The sequence below is a fragment of the Apostichopus japonicus genome, chromosome 20, assembly GCF_037975245.1.
Source record: "Apostichopus japonicus isolate 1M-3 chromosome 20, ASM3797524v1, whole genome shotgun sequence".
Classification (NCBI taxonomy): Eukaryota; Metazoa; Echinodermata; class Holothuroidea; order Aspidochirotida; family Stichopodidae; genus Apostichopus; species Apostichopus japonicus.
Genome location: NC_092580.1, coordinates 3978146 through 3995853, shown reverse-complemented (window position 1 = coordinate 3995853; position 17708 = coordinate 3978146). Strand labels below are relative to the sequence as shown.

The 17708-nt window shown below is 37.1% G+C and overlaps 1 protein-coding gene across 4 annotated transcripts in view; it reads left to right on the top strand.

The window, feature by feature from the left end:
• The first annotated feature begins 5009 nt into the window (after positions 1–5009).
• LOC139961918 (N-acetylglucosamine-6-sulfatase-like) overlaps positions 5010–17708 on the top strand; it is a 39664-nt gene continuing 26965 nt past the window's right edge. Inside the window, exons 1-7 of one of the 4 annotated variants that reach the window (XM_071961608.1) lie at positions 5010–5255; positions 7048–7184; positions 8151–8210; positions 9165–9368; positions 10984–11049; positions 15461–15559; positions 16668–16838. In XM_071961608.1, coding sequence (XP_071817709.1) covers positions 7059–7184; positions 8151–8210; positions 9165–9368; positions 10984–11049; positions 15461–15559; positions 16668–16838 — 726 coding nt within the window. In that variant the 5' untranslated portion in view covers positions 5010–5255; positions 7048–7058. Of the gene's footprint in view, positions 5308–7047; positions 7185–8150; positions 8211–9164; positions 9369–10983; positions 11050–15460; positions 15560–16667; positions 16839–17708 lie in introns of all 4 variants that reach the window. The other 3 variants (XM_071961609.1, XM_071961607.1, XM_071961605.1) reach the window with 3 other exon arrangements.

Genomic DNA, 17708 nt, shown 5'->3' with positions numbered 1-17708 from the left:
TATATATTTCTTAAATATATAAATATAGCCTATGTATATATATATACACACACACGTGTGTGTATGTATGTATGTATGAATTTAGATCCTCCTTCATGGAACTCTAGAAGAAGCCACCATTGGCTATTCAAAGCCGCAAGCTGACCGAAGTCAGTCTCTTTGATTCATATTTTAACGTCCATGATTATGAATTGTCAAATATATATATAAATATATATATATATATATATATATATATATATATATATATATATATATATATATATATATAAATATATATATATAAATATATATATATATATATATATATGTATATATATATATATATATGTAAAGATCAGCCTTACCATTAGTAACGTGAAAATTAGAATAACTTTCATTGCTTTATATGTTACATATATATATATAAATATATATATATAAATATATATATATATATATATATATATATATATATATATATATATATATATATATATATATGTATATATATATATATATGTAAAGATCAGCCTTACCATTAGTAACGTGAAAATTAGAATAACTTTCATTGCTTTATATGTTACAATGCGACAAAAAGTCGATATGTTTATCACTTTCTGTCTTCAAAGAACCTTCGTAATATGTCCACCCCCCCCCTTCTTTTTTCCGTGAGACAGTTGAGTGATGCTATATACACTGAATCATATTTCCGCTTAAACTTTAACAATTTTACTAAATGTTTTATCACGTCAAGGACTCTTCAAAAGGTTGTATTATCATTCCCTGGATGACGCCAAAAAAAACCATATAGGTAACAGCTGAACTCAACATTTGATTTTATTGCTTTTAAATCATTACAATGAATATGCATACACAAGGGCGTAGGAACCGGGGGGCTGGGGGGCGCCAGCCCCCCCAGTGAAAAATGTGGAGGGGCGGAAGTATCATTCCGCCCCCCCCCCGCTTCGCAAGTCAGAAAACCCCTTTTTCATTTCCAAATTAGAAAAAAATCTCATTTGGGGCACCCCAATTGCATCTAAGGCCTGGTGAAAATACAAAATTAAGTTTACAAAATGGAGCGGGTGTTGAAGTGTGCTATATTGCACCAAATTGCATCTGAGGCTACCTGCATGGAAATGCAAAAAATTCCAAAGGGGAGGGGGCACCCCCTCCCCTTAGACCCCTCCCCCAGGTCGGCCATCAGTCTTCAGCCCCCCACTCAAAAGTACCTTCCTACGCCACTGTGCATACATAAACATTACATATTCATCCATGCACTGTTGATGACAGAACCGTAGGTTTAATGCCTTTTGTTTAGACCATATATCGCCACAAGAATGTTTAGTGTTGGCGAGGGATTTTCTGTGCCGATTTGTAAAATAATTCGTTTCAAAGTATACTCACCTATATATACACGCTCTGTTCTCTTTAAGCAGTGAACATTCCGGATGTTTACAACATCTATATTAAGCGACAAAACCGCTCCGTTGTTTGATCTTTGCTTAACAACTATATATCTAGATAAATGAGCGTACCACCACTAAGTAGGGTGCAAACACTTAAGAATTTGTCTACAATTAAGGTTGCCTATAGTGTTTGTATAAATAAGCCAAATTTTATCTATCAATAGAAAGTCTTGTTTCATTTTGTGGTTTGGTTTGCTACACTACATTGGTGCCACAATGCTGATAAGATCCCATCCTGGAGTCCCAAACACGGGAAGGGGATGATGGGGGCCGCGGTCGGTGGGAGTTAATGATCCCTATAATAAGTATAAGATTACTGCCTTTTGTTTAGACCATATATTGTTATAAGAATGTTTAGTTTTGGTGAGGGATTTCCGACTTGTTAAAGGATGCGTTTCAAAGTACAGTATACTCACATATATGTGCACGACCTTAGTTCTGTTCTCTTTAAACAGTGTACATTCCGGATGTTTACAAAGCTATTAAGCGACAAAACCGCTGCCGTTGTTTGATCTTTGCTTAATAAATGGTAGATTGGTAACCACTAAGTTGCAGGGGTGCAATCCCTTAAGATTTTTTTCTACAATCAAGGTGTAGTGTGTATATAAATAAGCCAATTTCTCTCTATCAAAAGAATGTCTTGTTTCATTATGTGGTTTGTTTTGGGTACACTACATTGGTGTCACAATGCTGATAGGATACCATCCCGTGGTCCCCGGCACGGGGAGGGCTAGATGAGGAGGCGGACAGTGGGGCTTCATGGTCTCTATAATAAGTTCAACAAACCCAACTAACCGAGCGACCGTCATTCTACCCGACAGCATGGTGGATTATTGCCTAAAAGGTAGTTTAGAATTTCCCGTCAACTATTTACCCGATAGCATAACATTTTTCCCGAAGGTCAATAATTTCTGGGGAGTGCTACACTCCACACCATTCAACGTTTTTTTTTTAATAGACGTTTGAAGTTAAGTCACCAAGGAAATACCTGGCCACGCAGACCAAACTATACCGATCCACTCTCAACTCCAGTCCCCTTGCACGGATACTATCATGACTGTGATCATCGTCAAATATATATCACGAGCCCCTTAGAAGACCCGAGATACTTTTTATGAAAAGTTACCCAGGAAGGAACCTGGGCACGAAAACCAAACTACTGAACGACTGATCCGCTCTCAACCCCAGTCCCCTTGCATCGAGACTGTGAGACCCTAGATACTTTTTAAGAAAAAGTCGCCCAGGAAGGAACCTGGGCACGAAAACCAAACTACCAAACGATTGATCCGCTCTCAGCCCGGTCCCCTTGCATCGGGACTGTGACTGTGTGATCATCGTCGGGTGTGCATCACCATTCCCCTCGAAAGGGAACATATACTACACATGATCTTACCCAAAAGGCCGATAAGCGACCTTAGATGCGACGTGTGTGTGTTTGCATATTATGTTTTGCCACTCTGATTGTGTGGGAATGTTGGCAATGGGGTACACGGAGTTCAACTTACCGTCACGTTGAATACCCCATCCACCTGGCGCTTGTCGAATTCATGGGGTTACAGTGGTGAAATCAGGAGGGCGCACTACCACAACAGAAAAGAGTTTCGAATGAACTATTTCATACCAGAAACAAGTGACACACTGTACACCACTGACGCGCTTCAGTTGTAAAATACAAATTTGGCCCTGGAAACTTAGACCTATGTATACGCCAATTTGATAATTTAAGAAATGACATTGTAATTAATTTTATAATTTTTATTGACAGGAATTATGGAACATTTGTCGACTCATTTGTAAAGTACTAGTGAATGTGGTATAGGCGAACGGTCTGCAAACATAATTTAGACCCACAACCCAAGATCTTCTGGATTTCCGCCGGGACTGAGCCATTACACACCAGATCCCACATCCATCAGAATCGATGCTCGGAATGCATCGGAATACAGTGGCGGAGCGTCCATACAGTCAGAGGGGCGGATGCCCCCCCCCCCTGACGGACTCCAATGGACTGCTGGCGCCCTTTTCAGCTTTTTACCACTTTTTACTTATACGCGATTATTGACTTTTTTTTATTGCGCTCTCAAATACCTATTGACATTTGTCACATTTTCTTGGTGTAATTTTCTGACAAAATGTCGATGACATCAATTTATTCTTCGTTTATCTGCAAATTATCAAGGCCCGGAAAGGGTCATTTCCGGCGATCTAGGGAGTATCTTTACTCCAAAAATGTCTGTATGCTCCGCGCCAAACTGTGGTGGCGCTCTGCTTAAATAGTGTCGAAAGCGCCCCTACAGACCATTCTCGCCCCCCTGACCAATACCCTTGGCTCCGCCACTGTCGGAATGCATCGGGAGTGTGCTACCTCGGACTATAGTCTTGATGTTAAACATTAACTTAATTGATTTCCATCTGCAAGCTGTGAAAGTTGTTAGATAAATTTCGTCTGAAAAATCCAGCGACCCCGACTTTCTTTTCGGTCGGCTATAGGCTACCCACTTTGCAAGTCTCCCCGTGGGGCTTACTGAGTTTTGCGAACCCGTCGTTGTAGGCTGTGTACTCGGAAGGGTAAGTTTTGGAATAACTTTAGACGTTTGAGACGAATAGAAGGAAGGCTATAGAATCTTCATATTTTGACTGGAAAACCTCAATTTGAAGATTATGTCATATTTGTCATTCCTCAGGTTGTTGATATATACTTTTTTCTTATCGGTTATGGTCGAACTTGTCATCACCTGACAATTCAATCTCAACATATACATTTAATGTATATAGAATCATTCCATGCAAATGAATCTAACATGAATGTTATTACACGGATCATGAATCGACTTCTTTCATCAACAATGGATTTCACGTAATTCTATAAACAAGCAAAACACAATTTCTAATAGTTTTATTTTATTTACAAAATCACATACGTATTTTCATTGACGTAATTTACATGAAGATTTCCGGTGCTTCTCGACGATACTGAGGGCCAGTTAACTTCCATTTGTTTGATATAAACAAAGGAAACGAGAGTAGAACAGAGCAGTACTGTGTGAAATATAGGCTACGGTGTAATTATATTACTTTATTATACGGATAAATGAGCCAAATGCCATCATTGTTAATTTATGTGGTATAGTGCCAGAAGAGAAGTAAGAGAATTGATAATGTCGTCGGCTTCTCAGTACAAGGCTTAATATTAACATTAATGTTAATCTGATGTATTTTTTTCCCCTCAAATATACAACACTATGGATGAAGCCACGAAAATCGTGAATCGGTTGGCATCAGTACAACACTTCAATCTTTCTCTCAAACTACACAACGGATCCCCTGAGGAGAAAAAAAAACTTGGTAGATATACCCCCACCGACCCCATCCTTTTCAAATTCAGTGAACCCCTTCGTAATTATCCCTCTCTTTTGGTGTGATGTTCCTTTTTTCGGTCTCAATAAAATAATGCTTGACGCAGAACCGAAAATAAAGCGCTCTGGCTGGGTGGGCGATTAGGGCGCAACTGTACAACCTGACGGGTTCGTCAAACCGATCCGAGGTCAGTTAGGTCACATGACAAAACGTCTGCACTAGAGCTGGTCCCTTGTGTTTGCACGTGAGCTGTTTGAGGATGACGATTGTTGACAATCGGTGTGACTTACACTGCATGTATGCACACAATCTTGTGAGGTATAAATTCGCGACACCGTATCTAACCCACACAAATCTCCAACCACAATGCAGTCATGACACAGCTGATACTCGCCTAGTCGCTGCAGTTAGAAGTTAGAACTGTTGAATTGATTGTTTATTAAAATCTTCGTGAGTTAGTATCAGTTCCGGGTTTGTTTTCATGTTTGTTATCAAGGCTTCGGTAATTGAAATGTATTTTGGACTTTATTTAAGGACTTGGCCTAGGCCTATGCTAAGTAAGTTAATCAGGCTAGGCCTAAGTTAGTGACCTAACTTAATTGTTAGATAGGAGGTTAACGTATTTTTTGGGGTATTAAGAAGGCCTCTTATTCTAAGTTTAAGTCTACTTATAGTTATACTGCATGCATTGGCAAAAGTTAGGCTTAGCGCATTTGCCTTTGCCAGTTATTATTTTGAACAATTTGGCCTAGGTGACTGTAGGCCAAGGCTAGGCCTATTTGGTCATCAGCTCCAGCCAAGGCTAATGTTAGTATATAGCCTTAGTTAAAAGTGTTAAGGCAGGATGCCATGAATGCAGGGACCACCAGCTTAGTGATCTAACTTAGGCTAGGCTCGTTTAGTAGGCTAAATAAGGCTTCCTAGGTCAGGTCATTTCTGTTTTAAGGACAAACTTAGTAAGCCGTTGACTTTATTTTGCAACACAATACAAAGGCATTTTTAGAAGTTGACCTTGCAGACCTGTACATCCAAACCTTTGTTACTTGTTAGACTAAGCTATGAAAATCACCAACATAAACCAGATATGCTCCTAGGTATGCATGGTTATGCCCAGCCTAATTTAGGAAGATGTTATTGTTAAATAGATATCAGAAACAAAAGTTAGATATATGTGATGCTGCCTGTTTAAAGTTAGTCATTCAGCTAGGCTAATAGTATTATGCTATGCTCTTATTTAGTTTATTTATCTGTGTAGGCAAGGCTATTAGCAAAATGTATTGATACCGTATGCATGTATGTTACTGCTGTCATATTGAGGAGTAAGATACTGCTTAGAGGTAAATATTGCTGAGAAGTAAGATACTACATCAAGGCACTGTTGACTAAAAATTAAGGCAGCCTTTGAAGTCTACAAAAACACTTTTTGGCATATTTTAGGTACTTGCAAATATTTGCTAAAACAAATGGGACCCAAAATCTTGTGATTAATATTCAATATAAACACTGGAAATGTGTAAACACAAATCAAAACTACAATGGAAGATGCAAGTTATGTGAAATTTAAAAATGTGAATAGGTCCAGCAGTGAACATGCAACTTTTTAGTACATATGAAACTCATTTCATCCTTTCAACCTATGTCTTGCTAACACCCCTCCTCCCATTCCCTCCCCCTCCCCCAGGAAAAAAATATATAAAAAGATAATATGAATTAATAACAATAATGCCTAGCAAAGTATCACATTGTGTCCACCATCAGAATAGAGAACTGCCCACATATCTATAAATCATCATTGAACTTGTGAGTTTCCCTGAAAGTGACACTATTTTTAATTTTTGAAAATAACTAGATTATGGCGCAGTTCATCTTTTGGCAGACTAGGATCTAGTGTCTCAAGCTGAATAAGTAGCAAGTTGTATATGAACCTTCAAACCCCCATTCCCTGCACATCACCTCAATTAATAAACACTTAACAGTGCCTTTTGGGCTACTCATTGATACATATAAACTTAGGTTAAAAAAATTGCTAACCATTTTCTCAGACTATATTATCCTTGGACAACATATTCACTTAATTTCATCAATCAATTGCAAGAGAAAAACTTTCATTTGTTTTGATTAATATAAATTCCAAGTTGTCATATCTCCAAGGCCTTGAAACTTGTTTTGTCATGTATTCTTGTTTGTAATTGAGTATTAAATGCAAGGTTATGAAATTGCTTTATTTTTCTCTTTTCCCCAGGTTCTACAAAAATGGATCAGTTTCTGTTCAAAGGAATCTTGGCCCTCCTTCTTTCTTGTTTTGTGAAAACTGATACAACAAAACCAAACATTGTATTTATTTTAACAGACGACCAGGATGTTGAGTTAGGAGGAATGGTGAGGAATTTTCTTGATTCCATTATTAAAGCAAAGATGTGTGATTGAATTCCAGCTGCATGATGATGTAATTTTTATACCAGTTTAATTTGTGAAGATATACATGTGTTAGTACTGTATCTTACTACTTCCACTTAAAAATTCCTTATTTTATCATAAGAATTTAACTTGCCTAACTACAGTACAAAAATCAACCTTTTGTTGCCATTGAAGTTGAGAATCTGCACCCCTGGTTTCCAAACTTTTTTACCTGATTAACCCTAATTTTCACCTTCCTTACCTCAGCAACCTTCTGTGGGCAGATATTGTGGCCTGGGGAAAGGGTTCTACTTGGAGGATGTACCCCCTCCTATTGAGGCATTTTTATTTGATCAAGGGTGCTTCATTGCAAAATGTTTGACACTAATTTATGTTCAAAATAATTTCCAATTTCTTTTTTCATTTGACTATTTTGGTGACCCTAAGCAGGGTCGTGACCCCCACTGTGAATACCAAGGTACTGCACTACAGTATAATACAGAGTAAATTCCAAAGGTACCATGTGTATGCATAACTTAACAATAAAATCCATAAAGAGTGCTCATCTCCTTTGATACCAACGGTACCCACAATATACCTATCACTCCTTGAGATGATGTAAAAGATGTCACTCTGTGTTACATTACATTTTGTTACATTGTTAAAGCTGACAATAGGATTAAGTCATGTTATTGGGGGTATATTTAATAGGTTAGGGTAGGCTGTGTAATATGCTGTGCCAATTACATAGTGAGTGGATGTGGTCTCTTAGTCTTCACTTTGTAGAGCATACATTGCTACGTTGAATCCATTGTTCTTTGGACCATTGAAATTGATATTTATACAGGCCTGTGAAAAACTGAACTGTAACTGTAGGAGCATTCTTCATGTAAACCTCCAAAGGCAACTGACAGAGAAGCATACAATCTCTTTATCTCTGTTTCTCAGATCCCTATGGTGAAAACCTTGAAGTTACTCGGTAACGGTGGCATGACCTTCCAGAATATGGTAAGTGGTCGGGGTGGAGCCTACCCATTCTCTAGCAAAACCTTGGCTGATCCCGTAGTTTAATATCATTCTATTTGATCTCAGAAAAGCTTTTTTCTTTGTCCAAAAGCAAACAAACAATTTGGAGAAGAGCATCATAATTATATTCAGTTCAATCAAACATTCATTGGTTTATGGACTGTCTATCTGTCTTGCTAGATATGGCCGCATCTATATGTGTACCTAATCTATTGCATCCTTGATGGTGCCACTGCAAAAAACTCTATCTGTCCATGTACCTCACTTGTGATGTCATTCTTGGATTTAACCCAATGGGTTGGTGTTGTATTTGCCATGGGGGTATTTCTAGCAGTTCTGGAATACTCAAGCATGAAATGGAAGACTGCGTGGCAAGGACTTACGGAAGTAGGCTACAAGAAGTAGGCTAGACATGAATCATTTCCAATTCAGTTAATATCAACCAAGATATCCCATGGGTTGCTTAATTATTCAAGCATACTTTTTTTTCCATTTCAGTCAAAAAACCTTGTACCTTAAAATAAATATTGCCAAAGAAGATATGAACTTACAGCCAAAATTTGTGAGCTGCCCCAGTTTTCTAGATGTTACTGCACGGTTGCTGTTAAAGGGAGAATGGTACATAAACAGTGCCTCTCATCCCATGATCCAAGTTTCAAGTGAAAAAAGTATTTTAGTCTTTTTAGATTTTCAAGTTTCAACAGTTGATTTTATTTGTGAATTGTCAGTGTAATGGTCAGTATTTTCATTATTGTGGTATATCAGGGTGCCCGACATGAGGAACCACTTGTTGTGAGATATCTTAACAATGCCTTCCACATCATTTGATAGCTGTAGCAAGTCCCCACCCTTTCCATCTTTCAGACAGAAACTCCATTTGAAGATACAAAACTGCCTGTATTTTCTCATCCAGATCAATTTTCTCTTTGGTTTCAGTTTACAGTTAGCCCGCTCTGCTGTCCGAGCCGATCAAGTATTTTAACCGGAAACTACGTCCACAATCATGAAGCTGTCAACAACAGCATAAGCGGTAACTGCAGCAGCACCACTTGGCAAAAAGGCCCAGAGAAGAATACGTTAGCTACACAACTGCAAGCTCAAGGCTACTACACCTTCTTTGCCGGAAAATATCTCAATCAGGTAAAAGAGAAAGTCTTGAGTCGTTCTTTTCGAATCACTTTCTAAGAGCTTTGTTTATTGTTAAACAACTTAAACTGAAGTGATGAAATATCTATCAATTAATCTGAACTCAGTTTTAACTTTCAGATGCAGAACAGCCAATGACGTATGTATTTTGGAAGTTAGCTATTTAACCTTCGTGTCTTCTTAAGGTAATATGGAAAATTCTCCACATGCATGCAAACCCAAGATAGACAGTCCTTGTCTTGACTCCTGATGGAAATGAAGATGTTATATTAGCTTGTATCAGCTGAATGTGATGTACTGTCAATCGATGACATCGGTTCTTTTGGGTGACTATGAGTCTGTGAGCATTCTCATAGTTTTTCATCATAGCTTGATGTGTTATTATTCAGTTTAATGTGTAATGCATAAAGTAATTACACTAATCATGTTATTAGTCTCAATATGTGTTTGCTGATGAATTCGGAAAACAAACTTCTGAAGCAGATTGTGATCAGGTGGAATGGAGAAAAGCTGTCGCATATGAAAGAAAGAAATTTATTTTCTGTTGCTCTTATAGCACGAATGATTTAAGTAAAATCACTGCGACCGCCCATATCAGCATGCTCATTACACAAATGTAACCTATACACATACTTGTATCGTCCACTTTTTTACCCAATTCCACGGAGGAAACGTCTGAAAATACCAGTTTATTCATTGCGATGAAAGAAAATGTCACAATTTTGCAAGCTACATCGGTAAGACTGAAAGAAAGATACTATTCAAGACACCTAACACAGGCTAATCACGAAAATGAAAGTAAGATAGGCCTTATAGTCATAAATAAAACAGAGAGATTTGATTTGCGCGTGATCTGTTGGGCTGGGCTTGCAAATTTTGATTGAAGTTTGTAGAATGTACGGACGCATTAAAAAATCTGGCCAATTTTATTTAGCTCAAAATGTTTAACGACAGATAAATAAAAATGAAAAATGAATAATACTATGAAAATTGCATAGAACAGTGTCATTTTTACTGAGCTTTTAGGGCAGTAAGCTGGAAAGGTCAAGATTTATAAATTTGGCAAACACACATTGAGACTTGAAAGCATTAACAGTAATGCGTTTGTAGGAGTTATGGTGGTTTGAGGTTCTAGTTACTAACTGCCTGGTGGTCTATGATTACTAACTGACTTGTCAGACAATAAACCCTATCCATATGTCTGTTAAAAGCAACACTTCAAAATAAAAATAAAACTGTTAGCAAACTGCTTATCCACTAAAGAGCCTGTGTAAGAGAATGTGTACAAGTATTAAAGTGGGCCTGATGTTTCGATCCCTAGCAGGATCTTCTTCAGTGGTCTTCACTCAGCCTCTGAAGAAGATCCTGCTAGGATCAAAATGTCAGGCCCACTTGCTTTTACACAAGTAACACTTTTCTGGTACATTTCATGTATATATATTTAGCATTAACAGTATTGTTACTTGAAAGGCCATGTTTTCAATGGGAAAAACCAGCAAACTCTCATAAGGAGAACCCCTGTATTAATAGCAGTTATTGGCCACATGTATGTTTCATTTAATGGAAACTTGCTTGATTTTTGTTACTATGGTTACCTTGTTTTCTCCAGTATGGTGATCCAAGTGTTGGGGGAGCTGGACACATTCCACCTGGCTGGGATGACTGGAATGGTTTGGTAAGTTTTTTCATCGCTCACCAATTTTCTGTCATAGTCACCTAGTTTAATGAAAGTTTTACCTTTTTATGCAATTTTGCTTGGAAGTTACAATCAAGTTGGAAAAACATTTAATCAATTTGGAAAAACAATTTATGCCTTTTGAGCCTCTTTAAGCATTTAGGCATCATCTGTTTGTGCCAATACTTAAGAAGTGAGCAGAGTATATTTATGAAGGATATGGAAATAGCCAGCAAGGAGTATCCAACAGGAGATTGGTTTATCTAGTAGGGGTAGATTCATATATATTAGAGGTTTGTGGTGAATTAATGGGCAGCTACAACAGATAAGTATAACTACCACTTTTTTTGGGGGGGGGATGGTGGGAAGGGAGCTACTAATAGTTTATGTGACATTGCCAATGCTTTGGTACGTCAAGGGTGGGGGGGTGGGAACCTTACCTCATGGCTATATGACTGTTCAGGGTACCCATGGCTGCGGTAACCTGTGCATTGCTAGCACAGTTATTGAACTGATATCTCAGTTGTAGTTATTTGCTGCGTTTTCTGATGATGTCAAAGTGTCATTCCTTTCTGCAAGTTTACTGTCATTTGACATCAATTATCGTATCAATCGAACGGCAACAACAGAGGCATTTCTGTTTTCCAGTGATGTCCTGTTCCCATCATTACTTACTAAGTGCATTTCAACCAGAGGGCTTTAAAGGTTAGCAGGATGATTCAGTCAACTAAAATGTTGGCATCACGATAAAAAGCCTCCAGATAAGATCTACCAGGTTATAAATGCCTGTAAACTAATACCAATTAAAGTGCTTTGTACTTTAGACTTGGCTTGTTAAATGCTTGATATGCCTATATTGGGTTTGAAAGACCTGTGCATCATGCATAGAAGGTTGACACACAATGTAGGATAGGTCAATGTGTAGGGCAGCAGTTCTCAAATAATTTTCTGCAAAGGCCAGAAAGAATTGAAATCTTACTATAACTAGATTGAGCATTGCGCAGGATAAAGCCGGTAGGGTACTCAGGCTTAGGGCCTGGTAGAGGGTCCACATATAGTGCTTATATCCATTGTGGGTTTTTTTTCTTTCATTCCATGGCTTAACTGAAATCATTCAAAATATAGATTCTGCCATTATGCCAATTTTAGAGAATGCCTGAACATTGTAACTTGTGACATCATATAGGGTGGAACACCCAGTAGGATGGTCTCCAAAAACCTGTGATGTTTTTCTTTTTATAAAACAGCAAACAATTCTAGGTTTATGTGGCAAAACCTACTAAGGCATCCCTTCATACACAAACTTGTATATTTGTTGAAGAGCCGCTTGGAGGTCTGATGTACATTACATCTCAGGTATTGCGGCTGAAGTCATTGGGACAAAAAGCGAAATAGGAATACCTGTTATCAGTTAGTATTGTAAACATAGAGAATTGTACATACTTACATTAGTTCTGTGCAGTCTCTACTATATCAGTGGATCAATTAATGGAGACAAAGATGAAAAAATTAAAGTTTGGCACAAATGATGATAAATTTGATTGATTTTGGGCAAAGGTGAGGGATACTGTTTTGGACATAAAAGTAATACATATTACAGAAAGAATACAAGCTATTTTACTTTCTAATCTATATATATATATATATATTTGTCAATTTAAAGTACTTTTTATAAACATTTTCATACAGCAATGAACAAACCAATATAAAATACTATCATGTTACACAAAATTATATCTGCTTGTACTCAGCTAAAGATTTTATCTTTAGAAGAGAGTCATTTGGTGACATAATGCAGACTTGGATATGTTGAGAGGAAACTTAAATTTGCATATTACGTCACTGATTGGTGCACACATTCCATGATGTAAACTCTGATAAACTTTAAAGGTTATAAAACCTTGATAGTTTCCTTCAGTTATCTACAGCATTTCCTATAAGACAGTATATATTTTCCTGTGTATAGGTCATTGTGTAGTTTTGACTAAATTAACAGACATGGAGGGGTGTGCTGAATACCAATCTGTGTTGTCTAACCAATCCATTTGATTTACTTTAGAGTGCCCAGTAAAGTCCATGTGTTTGTTGACCCTCCAAATATTTCCGGACAATAATATGGTTTGTTTGATGTTGGCTTGAGGGATGTTATCAGCTTCAAGGAGGAATGTGTTGTCAACAGTCATTGAGCTTGCATGGAGGAAATGCCAGGAAGATACGTTTTCCGTCCTCTACAATCTTTGTCTCCGTGTTGTGTTGTCGGTATTCGAATATCAGTTTTATTACAGCACACGTGACACCTACATGTTCTGAAAGATAGTGACAAAGTATTTGAAGGAAAGGAAAGGTGATAAATATTTGGGAATAAAAGGTGATAAATACAGGGAAAATACAGGGAATACAGGAAAAATACAGGGAAAAAAGGTGATAAATACAGGGAATAAAAGGTGATAAATACAGGGAAAATACAGGGAATACAGGGAAGACATGAAAGATACAGGGGAAAAAAGGTGATAAATACAGGAAATGTGTAAAATATTGATACAGTTTGATTTACCTGTGGTAGGGAGGGGAATGGCAAGGGAGAGCAGAATACTGGATATGCATGTGAGGTGGTATGATATGCTCAGGGTATGCAATGCAATTCAATTGTCAATACTAACAGCAAACTTCTCAAGAACTCTTCAGATGAAGCCTACGGTAGCGTTCAATGCACGGAAAGTCAAAGCTTGAGATTGTCAACCTTAAAAGAAATTCCTGTTTGGTTATGATTTTACTCAAGTTTTAAGCCACATCAATTCCAGTAGCTAGAAGACTAAACTTGCATTTTATTACCGGAGGCACCTGTTTACTATTCTGTAACAAGGCACAGAATGCTTATTTGAATTACTGCACTCTAAATTTGCCAAGGGACTTTAAAAGTTTTGTTAGAGTAATATATTGCCTCATAAAATCTTTGATCGAGAAATGTTTGTACAAAAGTGCTACAGTGCAGGGTTGCATGAATTTTGTAAGTGATTACATACAAAGACAAAAATCAAGTTTTCACTGTCATTGTCCTGAATTACAACACACACTGTAGTTACTGTACAGGCTTTTGAGAGAATCCCAATAACATGTGCCGATAATAAGTAATATTATGTGGTTTATATTAGGAAAGGAAAATCATTCAATTCTGTGTTTAAGCTCCTAATGTTTACATGCAGAACATTGCCAGTGCTGGCAAACAGCAAAACCTGCTGGCATTTAGCCAGTAAATAGCCAAAAGTTTATGGCCAGCATACAGAAGCCAAGCAGCCAGTTTAATTATGCAGTGAGTGAATGAATAGCATTTGTACTGTAAATATGTTGATTGAGTAGCTTGTTTTACAATGTAAACACACAGTCTGACAGTATCTAAGTTAGTATTATTGTGTAATCCATTTGCTAAAACCCTTGGTTGCAATAGTAAAAACCTACTGATAGCATTATCAGAGAACAATAAATAACAAGCTCGACTTCATATTGTCATTAGGGTTATTAATAGATATGCAGTAACTATAGGGTGACTGTTTCTTAATTCAAGTATTCAACTATGTTTGTAGTTTACTTGACCCCTGGAGGTAGTTTTATTACTCCATTGATACTAGCAGTCTTTGGTAAGCAAAAATATGTGGCCTTTCTTCTCATCATGTGATTTTTATTAGTTTTATTCAGTGTCATCTGTAAGTTATATTATTACACTTGTGTGTGCGATTTATTAAGTTGACTTCATTTTCTAGTGCAGCTTAGTTTATGCAGCACTGATGGCAAACAGTACCAAAAAAAAATTGAAGAGCATTGAGATTTTATATAACCATGTCTGTATCTGCATCGTCGATTGTCAATCACAAATTTGGATAATAGAAAATTGGTTTCAGAAAAGTTAGTTTATTTTAATAAATCACTTCCACTCATTTCAACCTACTGGATGTATCAAATGTTCTATTTGAGTGAATGTCTGCACACAAACACCCATATGATATACATGTTTCTCTCTCATTAACTTTTCCCAATAATCCATATATAGGTAAATAGGTAAAAGAGTGTGGTGGCCAATTGGCTAAGGCGTCGGACTCGTGATCCAAGGATTGCTGGTTCGATTCCTGCCTAGTTCATTACGTTGTGTCCTTGAGCAAGATACTCTATCTCACTTGCCTCTCTCCACCCAGGGGTTAAATGGGTACTTGCGAGGTAACTTGTCATTGGGCGCAGTATATAACTGCTGCTGACTGGAGGCATTGTCTCTGGGACTGATTATCATTGACCAGGGGTAATATAACGTCTGTAAAGTGCTTTGAGACCTATCGCTGGTATAAAGTGCTATATAAAAAACAAATATTATTATTGTTATTAAATTTACAAGTGATAGAATTACATTCTCTCTTACCCCTAGATTTATAACTCTGTGTATTACAACTACAACATATCAGTGAATGGGGTCGTCGAGACTCATCATGACGATTATTACAAAGATTACCTTACAGACCTTATTGTGAGTATCCCAGTTCCATTCTTTATTCTTATTTTACATTGTTATATCAGTAATATTTTAGTTACATTACTTTTCCGTTAACATTTATCACAAACAAATTATGGAGGCTGATGTAATGAAGATCGTTATTTTACATTTTACGATCAATATTCATTTGCAGTATAGAATCTTCAAGTCTGATGTAAGTCATATTACAGTGAACAACAGTAAAGAATATAATAAGTGAATAGCAGCATGTTGTAAATCAAGATTTGTTGCGATAAATTCTTTAGTAAACCCGGATCGTAGGTACAAAACTTACATAATATATAGCTAAAGAAGCCATAAACTGTTTCAGTTTGTATGTATGTATATTAGATCCTCCTGCAAGCAGGAACTCGCGAAGAAGCCTCATTGGCTTATCAAAGCCGCAAGCTGACCGAAGTCAGTCTCTTACATTCATATTTAAGTATAGATTCAGATTTCTTGTGTAGACATTTGTAGATCCACAGTCCAGACAAAGGAGGTTAATAAACACAGATGGCACATTTGAACATCTTGTTGCTATGGTAACACCAGGATTTTCCACAGCTGTCAGGACCAAAAGTTGTCCAGATATGGTGAAAGTCTGGATGATAAAGTTCCCAATACCTTAGTGTATATCTTGCCACTTTATTGACTATTCATAGCATAATGTGTTTGATAATATGAAGTAGTAACATGCCTACAGTCATAGCTTCGTTATTGAAGAAAAATTGTGCAAAAGGGAACTTTGCTTTTCACGGAACTTGAAGTACTGGATTACAGTGGTGATAGATGTGTAGAATTATGAAATTATGAATGATTGGGATTTTAGATCTGGAATTAATCCAGGATTGAAATAAAAGAGGTCCGGATAATCCCAGTGACACTTTAGATAATACCATTTATTTAATTATTTATTTATATCATAAGTTAAAATGAGATGTTCTAGAAAGAAACAGAGAGGACAAAATGCAACATTTGATTTGTTTTTATTCAGAGGCCTTGGACAACTTGTCATATACATATCACATGTGTAAGTTAAAAGTTCATAACTTTAAAATTGATTGCATGCAACAATATGCTTGTCTTCTCCGTTACCTAACAGCACAATAAATCCATCGACTTTTTGAAGGTGAATAGAGGCAACGATCAACCATTCTTCATGATGCTATCGACGCCCGCCTGTCATCGTCCGTTCGATTCCGCCCCTCAGTACATGAAGAATTTCACTACAAAGAAAGCACCAAGAGATAAGGCATTCAATACAAAAGCAAAGGTAATTTAACATGCCATGAGTGGGGGTTGGAAGTTTCTTTGTATGTTTTTAGCAAGTTGAGTGATTTTTTGAAGCAAAGTGTGACTGACGGTGCACACTTTCAACGGTTTTAATGAATGCTAAGTAAGAACAGATACAAATCATCCTGCATGCCTGAGTATTTTGACTGCTTCAGGTAAGGGAAGGTTTTTTATGTTTATATATTGCTTTGGGATTCTAACCCCTCCCCATGCCCCCTTCCTACCCGTTTGCCTTTGTAATATGAGATTCTGATGGGTTCCGGCCTTCGGTATCATATTCCGCTATAGCTAATTGTCTGTCTGTAACAAAAGGTAAGTTGAGCACAGCCAGTACTCTGTGTTGTTATCACGATGTTCTTCAAAAGCCAGTCTTCATCATTATTGTAATGTGTGTGTTTATAGTGTTGCCTTGAAATGCGATCCGTTTGGAATGCTTGGTTAACTGCCAATTGTACCCAGAGTTCAAGACTTTGTCAAATTGCAAAGTTTAGTTTTAGAAATAATATCTTCATCTCTGGATAAGCTAAAATATGCAATAATGATATCACTTCACTCTGATGATTGCCAGATGCATTCCTAAAATGTCAGGACAAAAAATTTAAAGTTGATTTTGTTTCATAACATGCTATCAGGATGTGGCTATTACTTAGTGTGGTTAAAAAATGTGAATCGCACATAATAACACATTTTGCTTAAATCTGCCACCAAAGTTTGCATTTGGATCTAAACTATCAGAGAGTAGAGAAACGCAGACGTCGAAAATGCAAACTGTTGGCCATAATACTAAGCAGCCAAATTTGTGTTTCACATTAGGCCAGTTTTTATACTGAAAATGATTATAACTGGTTTC